Source organism: Tauraco erythrolophus, chromosome 3 (assembly GCF_009769465.1).
Source record: "Tauraco erythrolophus isolate bTauEry1 chromosome 3, bTauEry1.pri, whole genome shotgun sequence".
Lineage (NCBI taxonomy): Eukaryota > Metazoa > Chordata > Aves > Musophagiformes > Musophagidae > Tauraco > Tauraco erythrolophus.
This window is the reverse complement of record NC_141467.1, coordinates 39,519,540-39,537,741: the sequence shown is the minus strand read 5'-3', so window position 1 is coordinate 39,537,741 and position 18,202 is coordinate 39,519,540. Positions and strand designations below refer to the sequence as shown.

At 39.3% G+C, this 18,202-nt stretch overlaps 1 protein-coding gene across 1 annotated transcript in view; it reads left to right on the top strand.

Moving 5' to 3' along the window:
- ZNF407 (zinc finger protein 407) overlaps positions 1-18,202 on the top strand; it is a 362,003-nt gene that overhangs the window by 213,917 nt on the left and 129,884 nt on the right. The window contains 2 exon segments of the mRNA XM_086608533.1: positions 3,860-3,943; positions 13,119-13,239. Coding sequence (XP_086464659.1) covers positions 3,860-3,943; positions 13,119-13,239 — 205 coding nt within the window.

Below are 18,202 nucleotides of genomic sequence, written 5' to 3'. Positions count from 1 at the left end.
CTGTGACAAGTGCAGTGTCTAGAAAATAAGTGCCTGTGAAATATGCTGAAGTCCTTAAAAATACCATTCAGTGCTAATAACAGTAAATATCATTTTTCATACAACCAATATGTGACATTGGTTTCAGAAGAAATAAATGTATGGAATGCAGATTTTGAAATTCTATTAGGCTTCATATAATTATAGTACATAAAGAAAAGCGGTATAAGGTTGACATTACATTATCTGAGCTCTTCTAGGAACTTAGACATGTGTGTGGTTGGGAAAGTGAAAAAGAGACTTGGAAAAATCATACTGCACTTACAGCCTGGCCATTTTCTCACAGAGATCAAACGCACTGTTTTCACTGGAAATAAAAATATTTGTTTATTATTCCTGAACAGATTCTTCCCCATTTTCTAAAGACCTGTGCTATATAGCTCGAAACGGTAGGTTAAAAGTTCCTCCAAAGCTGTTTGTGGGAAGCCCAGGCCTCCTTAGCTTCTTTGACAAGGGTGTTGACGATTTAAGGTCTCCAGCCTGCCCTGAGAGATCACTTATATCGAACAGCAGATGAAAAGCCAGTGCAGATGTAATTTATCGTCGGCGTTTCCTTCTAAAGAATAATTGTGGAGACTTGGCTAGATCAATAATATGGATTTTTGTTGTTAGGTCTTGTAGTCTGCACCATAATGAGAGATAGGGGACAGTGGCTGTTTTCTAATAGAAAATAAAGGATTGGTTTCCGTGTCTTTCTACATTTGAATGCAAAATGGCACACTTGAAACTAATTCAAGTTGTTAAGAAAAGGACCATTTTCTATTGCATTTCTGCTATCATATAAACATGGCAAGTTAGATCAGCCCCCTGTACAGCAAGTGAAATATTGCCTTTACATTTTCCTAAAAGTTAAAAAGTCGCAAATTCTGAAGTTGGAATGATAAAGTTGTTAAGCATATCCAGAAGAATGTAAAATACATCTGTGTATCAATACACGCCCATAACATCAAATGAAATATTATGTCTAGATGTGAGAGATTCAACCCACATCAAGCTTCAGGGCTAAGAAATACTGTGCAGTTGAGCTTAAAGTCACAAGTCATGAAGTTTTCTCTGTGTCTTTGTGTGGATATATGTATTTGTGCGTATATCACAACACATATACAGATAAGGTAATTAATTCATTAAAACGCCTGAAAATGAATATGGCAGAAAATCAAACGCATCACCACCTTTCCTGAGCTTAAAAAGCAGGGACCAAATCTCCTCCAGTCCCATGTTTTCAGATCAGAACCTTCACTGACTCCCTCAAGAGCCCTGCCTGCATGAGAGCTCCCAGATCCGACCTAGAGGAGTGTGGAATATGTAACTGGCAAATCATTTTATAGGATGGATCAATTTCCCTATTTCAAAGCTGTTGGTTGGTTTTGAATCATTTCTGTGATGCTCAAAAAGCTGTTCCAAAGGCCTGGACATAAACTACCCGGTAAATACGTAAGCTTGCAAAGATGCTAGGGGTACTCTATGTCCTCATTAGTGTATGAAGCTGCAGGCCATACTGAAGTCTGCTCCTAGATGTTAAACACAACATGAACTAATTTATGACAGTATATAGATGATGAGCAATTTCTTGGTAGGCATGGAACAGCATTTAACTTCAAAGTGTGAATTTTATGCTGGATAGTTAGGCATTGCAGCTAGTTAGATTTATACTTAAAATTGATTAATTAAATTAATATTTAATTATAATTAAGCATTATGTGTAGTCATTCTATTCCTTTTCTTTGATATTTTGATGAATTGAAGTGCTACATGCTGAAGAACCTGATTTCAAAAAAAACCAACACAACGAAAAAGAAAAACCGGAAGGAAAGAGATTATGCAAAAATCTCTGTGTGACAATAATGTATAACCTCAGCAATAGTATTACTGTCAAATGTTTTGCAGTAAAATTCAGACATTGTTACATCATTTAGCACATGCACATTCTTCATGTGATAGTCAGGATGGGTTTCCATTCCACTTTTTCTGGTTTGTTTGTTTTTTTTTTTTAAATTCAAATATAATCGCAGATGGCTAGAACTGACTCCTAAGAGGAGGTACTGAAATTATTTCACACCTTATATACTGTCTTGGGATACTCTCATCAGTGGACCAAATTTTTAAAAAAGCACAAAATCCTATAAAATTTCAGTCTGTTTTCATGACCAAATTTGTGTGCAGAAAATAACAACACACCGTGAGCTTTATTCTGAAACAGAGATTAATAATGTGCCAATCGCAGTTCATAGCCTAGCTACCTGGTGGAGGTTAATCAGCATTTTTATGGTCTTGTTTTAGTGGCAGTGTTCAGGCTGCCTTGGAAACTTTGAAGGAATTGCCTTCCTCCTCGTAGCATGGAGCCCAGGGACTCCTGCGCTGTGGTCAGGTGGGGTGAGGAGCTGGGATTCCCCTGGGGTCCCCATTGAGGCAGTGGTGGGAGAGGGCAGCTTGTCTCTGTGATGCTCTTCAGGGAGCTCCCACTCATGAGATGGTCTCCTCCTTGTATTAATGGCATCAAAGTTAACTGAGGCACTGTCCTTTTCCAGAAAGTCCGTGTATTAGCATGCCCAGTTATGTGGGAATAAACACAGTGGAGGTTTCCATCCCTGTGTCTTCAAGGGAGGACTTGGTAATTTGACACCCGACCTCTTAACCCAGCCGTCTGTTGTAGAAACTAAATTTCCTTCCCTAGAGGGAAGAATTTGAAGGAGACTGTTAGTTTCAATGAATTCAGCATCATTGCTCCACCAGTCCCCTCTCCACCATGTTACTGCGGACGGAGACAATTTGGCTCCAAATGACTAAGTGATTCTTTTTTAAAAAAATATTTTTAAAATTTCAGTCTCATCTGAGGTTATTGAGTCTATATCTGAGGTTAGCCTTATTAATGCATAATGACCTTCCAAGTGGCCTTCATGGGCTGAGATTGTTGTATGTGTTAGTATGTAGTACATACTGAGTAAAAATACTGCTGAGAAGTGATAAGCTGTACTTATAGACAACAGGACAAAATCCTAGCTTGTATTAAAGAAAAAAAAAACCACCTAAAAAAAAATCAACAAAAACTAAAAAGAGAGCATTTACGTACTTTTAATGAGTATTGAGCTTGCCAAAATCTCTCAAATTGGTCCAGAGGTTTGCAATGAAGGATTGTCATTTGGAGACAAACAATACGAGATCTGCTGCAATTTCAGTAGCAATCCCCAGACCTGTTTTCGTTATGTCATGAAAACTTTAGAAACATAAACAGTGCCGAATTGCCCCTGGTACTGAATAACGTGGCTTTTATTGTTGCCTGGGCTCTTCTCTATATTCAAGAAAATAATTTAATACTTACTAATAAATAGAAGGTAACTACAGATGACTGTGATCTAGTCTGTTGAAAATTTCTCAGTGCCCTTAATTTGTTAGTAAATTCAATATATTTTATTTAAGCAGAATCATATATACAGTATATTAACTTTTTTTCCAGGCAATCTTTACTCAGCACAGAAAGGCCAGATGTATGGGAATTGTAAAAAATCAGGATATGCATAAAAACTGTTCAAGTGCATAAAGCAGCCCCATCTGGAAGACATCTAACAGAAATGAAGTTGTACAAAACCATTCCATTGATAATAAAGCTAATTTTTATGGGTCTGACAAGTATGTAATTATGTTCAGTGGTGCTTTTCAGATTTTATCACAGTCAATAAACCGCAGTGGTAATTTCATTCCCATTTGACATATTTACATGGAAACATTTGATTGGAGGAATTAGTAACCCTGAAAGCCTTGATAGATATGTTTTAATGATCTGTGACCTCCGCAGTCCCTCATCTGTTTATTGTTGCAACAGGCGAGAAGTCGTTCCTCTGTGACCTTTGTGGCTTTGCCGGCGGGACACGTCATGCCCTCACCAAGCATCGGCGGCAGCACACAGGTCAGTAGAGCCGTCTTTACTCTTCGCCGTGTTTTCTCCAGCAAGGGAGTCCCTCTGCACGGGGGAGTAACGCAAGTCAAACAGCACGTTACAGCACAAATAATGCGTCGGCTCGTTGTTTACTTTGCTTTTTCTTGTCTTTGTAAAATCGGCGTGCCCAAGGTCTGCATCAAATCTGTTAGCTGGGAGTTTGAATAATTGCTTGGAGAGGCGTGGGGGGTATTTTTGGCTTTTTTTTTCTGAAGGAAGTAAAATTGTAAAGACTGGCTTTCTTCTTTAAATGAATGCAAAGTCTACTTTTTTTTTTTTTCCCCCCAAGGCCCAAATAGATTACCTACTGGGAAGATTTTGCAAGAGTCTGCTAGAATGTCCCTGGGTGAAAATTAGAGACTACATATAGATTAATCCATTATTTTGGACTGAGACATAGTTGAAAGCTAGTGTTGTTTCAGTTGCCCTTTTGTAATTTTAAGATAGTTTGTAATTAATCGGTGCAACTTTAAGAGTTACCACATGGTCGGCATGTAAAGCAGGATTTTTCTCCCAGAATTAGTAAAGCTTTCCTACCACCTGGTTATAAAAATTTAATATCAGATAAAATTAAATTGGTTCTTAGTTTCAGAAGGCCAGAAAAAGTGTAAGTATTAAACATTTATTAATGCATTTTACCTTAATTGTGCCTTTTAGTAGTTCCTTGTAAGTGTTTGATTATTTGAATAGATTTTGTTCAAACAGACACAGAAGTGTTGCTGCTTAAGCCACTGTAGTTTTTGTTTTACCAGCTAGCATGAAGATAATGCAATATCATCAGGAATTGCTGTGTGAGTTAAGTGACCATTGTCTAATGTACAGTGGAAAGAAATGGCTAAATGAGAAGCTGTAGTTGTTACATCATGAATTTTCCATGGATTTTGTAAAGGAATCTCAGTGGGAGATTTTATTATGTCTCTGAATAAGCTAATCTTGATTCAGGACATACACCATCTAAGTGCGTAATTTCCTGGAGAGCAGCTACTCTCTTTCTCGAGCGCCTGAAGCCGTTCTTTCCACCCTGTTTTCAGTTTACAAAAGCAACCGTATTTGGAGGAGAGTCTGATGCTTTCAAAAAGGTGGGGTTTTCAGTGCCGGTGAGGCAATATCTTGAAACAGGTAAGCTCTAAAAAAAACATTACGCAGGACCAAATTTTGCTTGCAAGTCTGATTAGTATTCATTCGATCATACTTGTGTTATTTTTCTTCTGATAACAAGGAACGTAACGTTTGTGTGAGAGTACTGCCACAGTCAGTTCCCCTTCACTGCAGGAAGTTTGTGTTTCTAAAGTGTCCAAGAAAAGGCGTTTAGTAAATATAGTAAGTTCTCTTAGTATTACCCTCTCTGAATGATAACAGGAGCAGTTGCAACTACTGGAATGGAAGTTGTATGCTTCGGTTGTGACTAACGGTTTCCATTTTTCTGGAGCTTTGAAGAATTTTCATGTGTTGGCTGAAGTTTACCAAATGTGGGCTATGAATGATCTTTTTTTTTTCTTCTGTAGCAGAAATGAATCATTGCTATCAATAGAACGGGAACTACTTTTTGTTTTTTATTGGCCTGCCATGTGGCACACTGGGATCACGTGTAAGTCTAGGAGTCATAGTGCAGCCACGTAAATGGTAAACAATCATTTCAGAATGGAAAAGTGGAAGAAATGTGTATTCTTGTCTTTACCCTTCTTGTCTTTACCTGTTTTGTGAGAGCAGATCTGGTTTCTTAGAAATGTAAGCCCTTATCATTGGTTATATATTTATATTTTTTGTATCATTAGGCCACAGCCGATAGAAAATATATTTTATTTCCTGGTTTATGTGCAAAATTAGGCTGAAGATATGGTACGTTCCTGGTGAAAAGCTGACCAGCTTTTTGATGGCATTTTGCCCTTCTTTTGCCAGTATGGTAGAGACTTTTGTGCTATGATCACAGGGATTCACAGGTTATAGATCATGAAGCTTGCATCTAGCAGGCATAACTTTATATTTTATGTCAGGACTGGAGGCTCGTTATTACTTTGCTATTAACTTTATACTATATAGGACAGTATCTCAGAGGCAGAGGGATCTATCTTTTTGGCATTTATCTGCCTCTGTGGCACAAACAATCAGAGATGATTCTTTAGCAGAAAAATTATCTGTAGCTTCTATTTGTTTCAAGGAGAATGACACAATCCACCTTTGCCTGCATGTGGCACTTACATGGGTTCCCTTGTATTTTTATCCAGTGCACAACTTTATCTCAGTCCTTAGCTGCATGCGCTCCTCTTTCTACCTGTATTTTTTCTTCGGTGTCCCCGGTTGGCACAATTTTCCCAGAGCAGAATGCCAAAGCAAATTACAATCAGGTTTGAAAGGGATAGGTATCAAAAATAGTCTAAATGGCTTAAATAATTCCCTACTGTAATACAAGCTGTCTAGGGGGCTGACACAGAACATCTTCCAATCCAAGATTTACTTCTATCACCTGTCAGAGACCCTTGATTCAAGGGCAAATGAGCAAATCCTCACATGTAGTTGAGGAGTCTTAACCGGCTTAACAAGCCTCCTCTCGTCCCAGCCTCAAGGCCTGAGGTGTCCTGACACCCCAGAGAAATGTTCGGCTGCTGATAGGTATTTGACACAAGAGGGGACTGCCAGTAGGACCAGCCACTGAGACTTTTGATGCTCTTGATTCTGGTATTTCTTACTGTCTGTTCCTGTCTTTTTAGATGGGATTATTTTTATGTACCTGGAGAAATACCTTTACCTTGAGAGAGGTGCATTTTCTTTGGAAATATTACAGGGAGCATAAAGTATAACTTGGTGTGAATAAAGGTGGCAGAGTCTGGCCCTCAGTCACTTGTGGAGCTGAGTGTAGGGACTAGTTTGGTAAACAGGATGTTACCCCTGGAAGATATTTTTTTTGTTTTTAAATGAAGTACAGGAAAGTTAAACTGAAAGGGAAAAAAACATTAGCTTTAAGATTTGAAAAATAATTGTACTTAATTTATTAGCAAACATGATGCATCTCCATACAGATTTCCTTGATACAGGCTTTCTGAACAGTAAAGTAGAACTGTGAAGTAGGAAAAAAAGTGATTAGACCTAGCAAGGGATCTCTAGTGTTTCACCAGTTGACGTTTTTATTCTGTGTTAAATATGTATATCCTTAAGGACTGACCTGGTCCTGTGAAGAGCACACACTTCGAACATAGAATAAACTAAATCTTCAGCTGATTTTGTCCTGGTAAAATGTTCTAGGATTATTTTGTGATCTGAATGCATCTTCTTGCAGTCCTATTCTGCGAGGATCAATCTATGAAATTCTGCAAGTCTTTCGCTAGCTATGGTAAATATCAGTGGCCTGATCTTCTATTTCGTGAATTAAGGCAACAGCAACTTCAAGAATAGTCCAGAGTTTGAGCAGAGTTTTATCACACTGTAAAGAATACTTACATCTCTGTCTTTGTCAAATATTTTACAACAGACACTTGTGGCTGCCTAGGCTGTGAGCAGAAACTGTCTTAATAAACTTAGACCACTTGCGATATCGGCTGGTACTGTGAGGTAAATAAAGGACAGCTCGCGGTGTTGCAAGAATATATATGCCGTAGTTCTGGTGCCTCACCGTGAATGGCAGGAAAAATTTTCATCTTTTGAGTCATCCTGAAACAATTGGGGTTTTATTCATATTTTGTCCAAGTAAGAAGATCTACCTGAAGATAGGAAGATAAACAACGTTACAAATTTTAGTGTCGGCTGAATTTAGAATTAGTTGAATTCCACAAAAAATTATGCAATTATCTGATTTTATGCTAAAAAAAAAATAAGAGTAAATAACTTCTAAAGCAGCCACCAAAAACACTCACACATACACGAAAGAAACATATAATATCGTATCATTTAAATATTTTTGCCTTACTCATGATCAACTAGGAAATGTGAGAGAAAAAACAAGGGTAATTCTTTCTGGCTTGAAATTAAATCAGGAAAATTATTATTTAAAATCTTAATTTTAAAATGTCTTTTTTTAATGTCATTGTTCTGCTCTCCTCCTTTGTTTGTCTGCCTTTTGCCATCACTGTAGTTTTTCCCTTCTTCTACACTTTTCCCAGTAAACTTCCATTAGTGCTGCAGTAGCTGGCTCAATCCAACAGTGCTGATCAGTCAAAGCACTGGGTTCTCTTGCATAAAATTCCTGGATTCTCATCCATAAAATTCCTTTTTTAATGTTGGTTAATACTCCTGAAAATTGCAAAAACGCCATCTTTGTCTTCTCCACAATGGCAGTCTGCATTCGCTCCTCCTGTGTTGGTTGTGGTGGAATCTTCCTGGGGGTCATAGAAGTACATTACAGTAGCAGAGTGTTAGAGGGTGAATACACTTGCTGTGCACAGCAGTTGGGTGACAGTCACCCTGAACCTATGGAACTGCTTAAGAAGTTTGTGGCTTTGTTCAAATACTTTCATGAGTTTTTGAAGATGGTAGCTTATATCGTACAGATCACTGTTTGCAGGATTGCTTCTGCTCACTCATTTCAGTCTTGCACTTCTCAAGACGTTTATAGGTCAATGTAATAAAGAAAGAAAATTTAATAATATATGTGTTTTTATCCAGATGAGTGACTCACTTTGTGTTTCTGTTTCTCATGTGAACTGCTCTTTGACTTTAATGTGTAGTTACATTACTCGGCATTGAATTTAATATATAATGTAGCCTCTTCCCTTCAACTTCCCTACCACAGCTTAAAAAAATTATAATGTTGAATACCATAGAAAATGTAACACAGTAAGAAGACTTACTGCTCTTTGCAGCAAGAGGAGAGGTGAAATTTGAAGATCTATGTTGTTTTTCCTTTTCTATTTATGCCGACATTTGCAACAGAGTGTGGAACTTGATTATAGCAAACCTTTGGCCAGAAATGACACCAAAAACCTGGATATCTTTAAACTTTCTCTCTACCTAAGAGAAATTGTCTAGTGGAACAGTTTTCCTCCCATTTCTGAGAGTACAAATGTCAATCATTTCTTGCTATGGAAGAGTAACCCCTATGGCGTCTACAGGGTTTCTCATAGGAAAGCAAGGGATCAAGGATGTACTTATTTTTATGTCTTACATGCAAAAAAGTTGACCAGACTAAAAGCAAACAGAATTTACTTTAATATACTTCAGGCTTCATTAGCAAGCCTGTAAGTACCTCTCCAGGGAACAGCCTTAACAAACACTAGAAATAGTTGGAAATAAGAAGAAAAAGTGCTGTAACATTTAAGCAGATGGCAGCATTTTGTGGTCTACTCATTCCTTAAGTCAAATGAAACTTACAGGATTCTTTCTGTGCTGCTCAACAGATCATGGGAAAGACAAATAGGACTAAAAGCAATAGTTTCCTGTTGACGCAACTGGGGTAGAATTTCTTCCGTCTTACTAAGATTCTGACTAGTTGCTCAAGACTGGCAAATTGAAGACACTATTTGATTTTTATTTTTTTCCTTCATTTATGTGAAAGCTGAATCCTCAGTAGCACATTCGTATAAATGCTTTATATAATCTATAGGTAGAAATTATCTGGACAGTCATGATTATAAATAAAAATTTCACTTTCCATCCACAAATCAAAATCTATCACCAAGATTTATAGTTTTTGTAATCATGTTATTTCATTTTTCCTTTAAAAAGTACACGCTAAGTACATAACTGCCCAGAGAAATTTATGATTGCAGTAAGGTATGCTCTGTGTCCTAAAAAGCTCATCATCAAAGACAGAGAACTCAAAAGAGGTGAAATCAGAGAAGAGCAGAAGAAGGAAAGAAGGGGACAGGGGAAAGCTTAAGATAGATGCGAAAAGAAGTCAGAATTGGGAGAGGCAAGAGAACATTAAAGCCTTAGTAGTGATGGTTTAAAAGAAGAGCAGAATTGGTAGAGCCGATGAGGCTCACTGGTCTGCTTTTGTACACACTGGTGCTCCTCATGATCTGACCCTTTCGTTAGCTGCTTTCCCAAACTTTGATTGTTGGAGTTAAAATTTTCCATGTCAAGTGACTTAAACAACTGATGCACTTCAGAAGTTGTTTGCAGTGTTATCAAAAAAGCAAACCCATTTCTTCTTTTGTGATCCTGTGGTTAGGAAATGTAGCTTTTTGAAAGTGCTCATGTTAAAAACAAAATGAAAACCCCAAAGATAGTGGGTCCTTGATCTTGGAGTATGTGTTCTTCGTTTTCTGCCACCCTCCCCCAGAGTTTGTTGACCGTTGAGGTATTTGGGGGCACCTGTCCTTCCTTTTTACAGGGTTTGTTATTGATAAAGTTGGAGATGGTGAGGGTTGGGTTTTGTTTTTTTTATACTTTTATTAATCTTTAAATACATGGACTTTGTCACACATTTTTGGATACACTACTTTATAGTTATTAGATAGTGTCGTTTAAAATATACTGTCAATATTCTTTTCTGATTTGTGTTATTTTAATTTTGTATTATTTAGATCTTTGACTTGGGGTGAGGGAGAATGCTCTTGGAATATTTAATGGCAACCCGTATAGAAATAAAATTATTTTCTGAAACGTCTGGGGGCAGGAAGAGGGGAAGGAAAATTTAGGACACAAAGGCTGACAAAGAGCATTCTGGCTCAAAGATAAGGAAGACAAAAAAAATGCTTAAATAAGTAGGTCTGTGGAAAACTTAAATAAATAAAGTACTGCTTCTACAGCTAATATACTCTTTGATACTTCCCAACCCAAAGAAATGCCTAGTCTTCTTCTAGATTTTTTTTAACAGTACTTATCGACCTGGTTAATTTTCCATAAAAATAAAGACCTTTTCCCATGTGCAGCTGCTAAGAATTACAGGCCATGCTATACCGTCTTTTTTCCTTGCAGTTTAGTTGGCTTTTGTTGAGTGGTGCTGCTGTGATGTATTTTCTGTCAGGTGAGATTTACACATAGTCCACTTGACAGGAGCAGTTAGCCACAAGGATTTCCTAAGGAGAGACTTCCTGGAGCAATGGGCAAGGATTATCATTTTTCTTTTGGTCACGATGGAATTTGCAAGCCCTCCTGACTTCCACGGGCCCTCGCTCGTCTGTCAGCCCCGCTGGCCCTGCCCCAGCACGGCAGCAGACCTTTGCCCGATCCATCCTCCCTGAACGGCAAACTAAAAATCTCCTTTCAGTTCAGATCTGCTTTTTTTACAAGGCGGCAAGTTGGCAACGTTCTGATGCATTTTGAATGAAAGCAGTTAAAATAAGTATGTATGTTATCTAAAATACCTGTGGCTTTGCTACTTGGGCTTGAACATGTTGCTATCTTCTTTAATAGCAGAAGATAAAATAAATCAGGCCCAGGAAATCTTCAGTTCAAGAACAGGTTACGTTGCTAGGGAGTCTCTGGCCTCCCAGAGAGTTTAATTGAAGCAGCAGCCAGTACCATTCAAGCTGCTGGGAGAATCGGCTTCTCCAGAGCAAAAAGTCAGTGTCTGACAAGAAAACCCCATTTGGGGCAGGAAAGACAGACTTTCTAGCAGTCTCAATTTGTCCAGCATAGAGGCTTCCGCATTGTGTCCTGCCCTTTCACCTTTCCTTGTCCCATGAAACAATAAATGAAAAATAGTAGCTGGTATTCTCTCCAGCAGCTGCTAAAAGCAATTATTCCAACTCTTTATGGAGCTTTCAGAAGCTGCTCCGTTGTCCTTCCTTACAGGCTTTTCAGGCCTGAGGACCTTGCATTTCTTTTTCCCTTGGGAGGGAAAAAAAACACAACAGTCTCCAAGAATGAAAAATGCAGACTTCTCTCTCTTCTCAGAATTCTGGCAAAGTCTCTTTGGAAATGTCGAGTGTTTCCGCTTTAAGCAGGCTTGAAAAATCTGACTTGGAGGTATGGCTGCTTGGGAGTGGCCTTTTGCTAGTGATGTGTCTTCTGCTGGTGGTGTGCCTCATGTCAGTCTGAAAAACTGCAAATTATGCCTGCTAAGAGGCTTAGGAAAAGTAGAGTTAGAGTTTGGAAACTGCCTATTCTGGACCTCTGAACAGTTTACAAGGTCGATGTCCATCCCTAGCAGCTTGATTCAGACTTCTTAAGTTAGAGATGTTGATTCCTTACTTAGTCTTTAGGACAGATACTTCTAAAGGCTTACACAATGCAGCCAAGATCACCGAAGTTTGGAGCTGCCTTCTGTCTTCTGCATACAAAAAGAAACCTGTTTACTCCCTGAATGGTATTTACATGGGCCTGTAAGCCACACAGAATATTTCTGGAGCAACCAGTTGGAAAAATGGGATGCATGTGTTTTAGCTAGCCATCACAGTATGTTTATCTGTCCTGAGATTTTGTCTTGGTGTCTTCTGAGGGGTGGACCCCTCCACTGGAAGGAAAAGTTCTCTTCTCATAATAATTTATAAGCTAGAGATTTTTATCTTTCTTCAATTAGTAGTCCTCTAGAAAATTTCAGTGCAGTTGCACATTCAGCAGGGATTGAATTTTAGTCTTCTGAAAATATGATTGTCCTAGTCTAGGTTTGGTGGTTGGTTTTGGGTTTTCGAGTCCCTCTGCTGAATTTGGCCCACTGTTCAGAAAAGATTCGCAAGGGCAGAAGGATAGCAGGCAAGAGAGGGGGAATGAAGCACTGAGTTCTGGTTCATATTCTTAGTCCTGGTTTATGTGTATTATTTAATGGATAAAATGAAAAATCCAGGACCAGAGACAATAAACAAAGACACTTTCCTCCTGGAGATGTTACTTTCCGAGCAGGCACTTAATACTTCAGCTTCAGACTGATTTCTCACCGTGTGTCTCCAACAGTGTTGCTTTCAGGGCTGTGTATGGGCCCAACTTCAACAGAAGGCGTGGGATGAGAAGAATGCCTGTCACCTGGTGATGATGTTCTCACAAAATAAGGCCCAGTAACACAGTTACCCTGTTTCAGGGCAGTTCTTTCTCCTTTTTGCTGCTGCATAACACTACATGGGAAGTCAGCTGGCTACTGATGCACATATGTCATCATAAGAATAATATTTTGCAATTAATACACCTGTATTTGGTAATGTATTTTGTATTGGTGGTTCTTATATATACATGGACTAAAATCTGTCTCGAGGGATTTGTCAGAAATTTAGACTTGTTTTCCTTTTCTGTTGATGAAAATTGATAATGCATATCTTCTCTTGTCACCTTCTAGGAGAGAAACCGTTCAAATGTGATGAGTGTAACTTCGCTTCCACAACACAATCGCATCTGACACGACATAAGCGTGTCCATACTGGAGAAAAGCCTTACAGATGTCCCTGGTGTGACTACAGGTAATGAGTCATTAACTAAAGCATGATGAGAGAAGGGTTAAGGTGATCAGACGAGGTTCATTTGAAGACACCAATAAAAATATATTGCCATTAAAACACCATCAGGGCAGCAGTAATTGCATATTAGATTAGGAGCTAAATTTAAAAACTTAGTCTTCAGTATTTAGGTATTACTTTATAAAGAAAAACAAATGATGGGAAACCTTTTAGTGGTAATACTGCAGTGCTAATGTTGAGTGTTTGTTTCACAGCTGCTTCAGTGTCTGTTAGAATTCTCCATGGTGAGGCTGCTTATCTGCATCGCCTTTTCAAATCAGTTGCAGTTTTGAAATTTTTCTCGGTTGAGTTGCAACAATTTCACCAAGAAAGGAAAAGTCCCCTAAAAAGCTTCACAGCCTAAATACTCACCAGGCACTTATTAGAACGGGAAGCAACTGGAGCTAGTTACAGTGCTGCAGAGTCGTTTTTCTGCTCCAGTTTTCCTTCTCCTTGCCAGCCAAGAAGTTTGGATGAGAGATGGCTGTAGGATGGTTGCATGGAAAGTCTCCCATGTTCCATCATTAAAATCCATCCTGTTAGGACAGTAGATTAAGTTCTCAAAAATCACGTGAGGACAGTTAATATTACTTGTGGTGCTCAACCCATGTGTCTTTTGTTTGTTATCAACTACTTATTAAATGATCTCAAATAACTTCTTAAATGATTATTTACTCTTCCTAAACATACTTCTACAATCTTGAATACTTTTATTACCTTGCAGTAAGGTGGTTAGTCTATGTGTGCTATAAAGGAATCCGTAGAAGTTATTCATGAGCAATTTGTGAGACTTGACTTCCAAAAAGTTTTTTTAAAAAAATAGTATTATATTTGATAAATGGCGTATGATTATGTAATTAGATGCATGTGCTGTGATGCACGCACACAAGAGGAGAAAGTTAAACCTTTGATTACACCACTACAGCATTTTTTTATTTTCTTTTAATGCTGAGCATACAACTGTAATGTTCTTTTAGTATAAGTTTTAATGTAGTTTCCTAAAACAAGCTGATATAACAAAAGCTAGCGGCTCCCATAATACCTGGTTTCACACTATTTATGGGCTGCTTTAAAGAAAACTCCTGTACAGAAAGCTGCTGCAGTGATCATGAAGATTCTATGCGAAAATTTTTGTTGCATTGGTTTGTGCAGGTGGAACAAATGTTCTCTGAACTCTTCTGTATTGAGCACCTGTTAAATGGCTGCCTAGAACTGCAGAGAACTGAATTTTATAACCTCAGGGGTCCTTCCCTTGCTGTGCTGATGCCTTAGCAGTGTCCCTGCTTTTTTTCCTTTTTTCTCTCTTTTTTTTTTTTTTTTTTAATAAATGTGTTTCTGTCGTCTTCAGCAAGTCATCTAAGAGAGGTGATTTGGGGTTTGTCAGAGCAGTTGCATTAAAAGATCTATGTTGAGTGAGGTGAGAGCATATAAGCAATAGTGTGACATCATGTGCTGCAATGAAGATAAAAGGAGTGTTATCTATGATGCTGCATCTTTAAGGAGGGTTAATCTTGAGGTTGTCCGCTTTAATGAAGCATCCCATTTGGAAGGAATAGTCTTATGACAGAATTAGGTAATAAGAGACAGGTTACAGTGGGTTTGAGCTCCTGGCTTGAAGACCCTAGAAACTGGAAGCGTTGTAGATGTGAACCAATTTGGGGTTTGTTACGCACATGCAATGAGTGGATGCAATTCCCTCATTCAGTATGACAAAATGCATAACTTCAGTGCTCTGCTTAGGGAAAGACCAGAGATCGTTTTTCTTTGGATGGAAAGTTTTGTGTATGGGATAGAAATTTCAAGAAATGACAAGTTTTTTACTAGTATTTTCTTATATTGGAGGTTATTAAAGAAGAAGCAAGCATAACGTATTTTGTCAGGATTAACAAGAAATCTCTGAGCATCCCCTGCCTCTACATTTTTGAAAAATGAATGTTTCGTGGTAATAGGACATGAGTTTCCATCCCTTGCAGGCCAATTTTGACCTAATCTTTGGAGGCTGATTCTCCACAGATACCAGCTGATGAAGCTTTGATTCTGCAGGAAATTTGTTATGAGATCGGCTGAAAAACAGCTGGCAGGGATGCAGGAATCAGAGCTGTGCTGCCGCTGCAGGTCCGTAGAGGCAGCGAGGCACTCTGTGTAGCTGCAGAGGTGCCAGTGGAGGGGCTGCTGTGTTTATTAGCACAGCAGTCCTGCTTGTGCCTGCCAGTTTCCACAGTCCTCAGATGTTAGCCAGCCTTAATGGCAAGTCTATTTTTTTCTCTCTATCCACCTCTCTCTTGGTTTTTTTCTATATCTTTTTTCTGTTTTAAAATATAATTTTAAGAGAATCACATGTTGCCTCCTTGTCAACTCACTCAGTACTGTCTCTTTTCATGGAAAGGTATTAGCAACTCTGTAAATAATGTCCTTTATACCAGTTTGGCAGATGGTGTGTACTCCTGTGAGTATCACCTGCAGAAGACATAAAAGCAAAATTTTAAAATTTGCTGACCTAGTGATAAAATTCACCCCCATGTCTGGGTGATAAAATTCACCCTCATGTGCTTCTTTTAGCTTAGCCCTTGCACTCTAAGTTTATGCAGACCATTTCAGAAGTTGCTGTTTAGTGTTGCTTGGCAACTGCAGACTCTTCAATGACCCTTGTAGTTTCAGCGAGGTGAGGATTCCTCGTTCTGTGTACAGATATGGAGTATTATTAGTGCTACCATAAAGTCTCCTTTCACTGATAGGTGAAATGATCTCTCTATTCTATAAAGTAGTTTGAGACACTTGAATTAAAAGAGTGTCTAAATACAACATATTTTAATTATACCTGTTCAGTTCATCAGTGCTCAGAGGGTTCTTAGAGATTGCTGATTTCAGGCTTTTCAATTCCTTGGGAGGCAATTGTGAAAAATCATCCTGCAAAAACTCTTGCCAGTCTAGTGAGTGAAAGGCTGCCTAATCCTGGCTAGAAGTGTAGAAAGAAAGGTTTTTAAAAGAAACTAATCTGAATTAAGAAATTTTTTTTTTTTTTTTTTTTTTTTTTGCTTAGCAGCAAAAACTGAAGTGAAATAGGCTGTGAGATACTATGGGGAAAAGATTGATTTTGGCTGCAAGGAGCAGAAAAGGGAATTTATTCCCTATATAACCCACAGTGTGGGAAATTCATTTCTTAACTAGGAAAAGACATGAATGGATGTGGTTTTCTGAAGTTCATAATAAACTAACCTAGTGTTTTTAGCTCACAAATTTTATATTCTCAATAATATACTGTGCTGGACCTTGTTCTCACCAACAAGGAGGGACTGGTGGAGAATGTGAAACTCAAGGGCAGCCTTGGCTGTAGTGACCATTAAATGATGGAGTTCAAGAACCTTAGGGTGGCAAGGAGAGTGCTTAGCTGGCTCAGTACCCTGGCTTTCAGGAGAGCAGACTTTGACCTCTTCAGGGATCTGCTTGGTAGAGTACCATGGGAGAAAGCCCTGCAGGGAAGAGAGGCCCAAGAAAGCTGACTAATATTCAAGGATTGACTCCTCCACACTCAGGACTGGTGCATCCCTACAAAGAGGAAGTTAGGAAAAAAAAAAAAACAGGAGGCCTACATGGTGAACAAGGAGCTTCTGGACACCATCAAACACGAAAAGGAAGCCTACAGAGGGTGGAAGCAAGGACAGGTAGCCTGGGAGGAATACAGAGAAATTGTCTGAGCAGCCAGGGATCAAGTTAGGAAAGCCCTAATCCCTGAGAGAATTAAATAAGGCCAGGGACACCAAGGGTGACAAGAAAAGCTTCTATAGGTATGTCAATGATAAAAGGAGGACTAGGGGAAATGCAGGCCCTCTCCAGAAAGAAACAGGAGACCTGATTACCTGAGATATGGAGAAGGCTGAGGTTCTCAATGACTTCTTGCCTCAATCTTCACTGGCAAATGCTCTAGCCGCACTGCCCAAGTCACGGAAGGCAGAGGCAGGGACTGGGAGAATGAAGAACCGTCCACTGTAGGAGAAGATCAGGTTCAAGACTATCTGAGGAACCTGAAGGTGTACAAGTCCGTGGGACCTCATGAGATAAATCCATGGGTTCTGAGGGAACTGGCAGATGAAGTTGCTGAGCCACTATCCATCATATTTCAGAAGTCGTGGCAGTACAGTGAAGTTCCTACTGATTGGGAAAGGGGCAACATAGCCCTCATTTTTAAAAAAGGGAAAAAGGAAGACCCGGGCAACTACAGGCCAGTCATTCTCACCTCTGTGCCTGGCAAGATCATGGAGCAGATCCTCCTGGCAACTATGCTAAGGCTCGTGGCAAATAAGGAGGTGATTGGTGACAGCCAACATGGCTTCACTAAAGGCAAATCGTGCCTGACAAATTTGATGGCCTTCTATGATGGGGTTACAGTATTGGTGGATAAGGGAAGAGCAACTGACGTATCTACCTGGTCTTATGCAAAGCATTTGACACTGTCCCACACGACATCCTTGTCTCTAAACTAAAGAGACTTGGATTTGATGGATGGACCACTTGGTGGATAAGGAATTGACTGGATGGTCGAATCTGACTGGATGCTGACTGAGTTCCAGTCAGCAACTCAACATTAAATGGAAGCCAGTGACAAGTGGTGTTCCTCAGGGGTCAGTACTGGGGCCAGTGCTATTTAACTTCTTTGTCGGCGACATGGACAGTGGGATCAAGTGCACCCTCAGCAAGTTTGCTGACGACACCAAGCTGTGTGGTGGTGTTGACATCCTGGAGGGAAGGAATGCCATCCAGAGGGACCTTGACAGGCTGGAGAGGTGGGCCTGTGAGAACCTAATGAAATTCAACAAGGACAAGGGAAAGGTCCTGCACATGAGTCAGGGCAATTCCAAGCACAAGTACAGACTGGGTGGAGAACAGACTGAAAGCAGCGCTGAGGAGAAGGGCTTGGGGGTGTTGATTG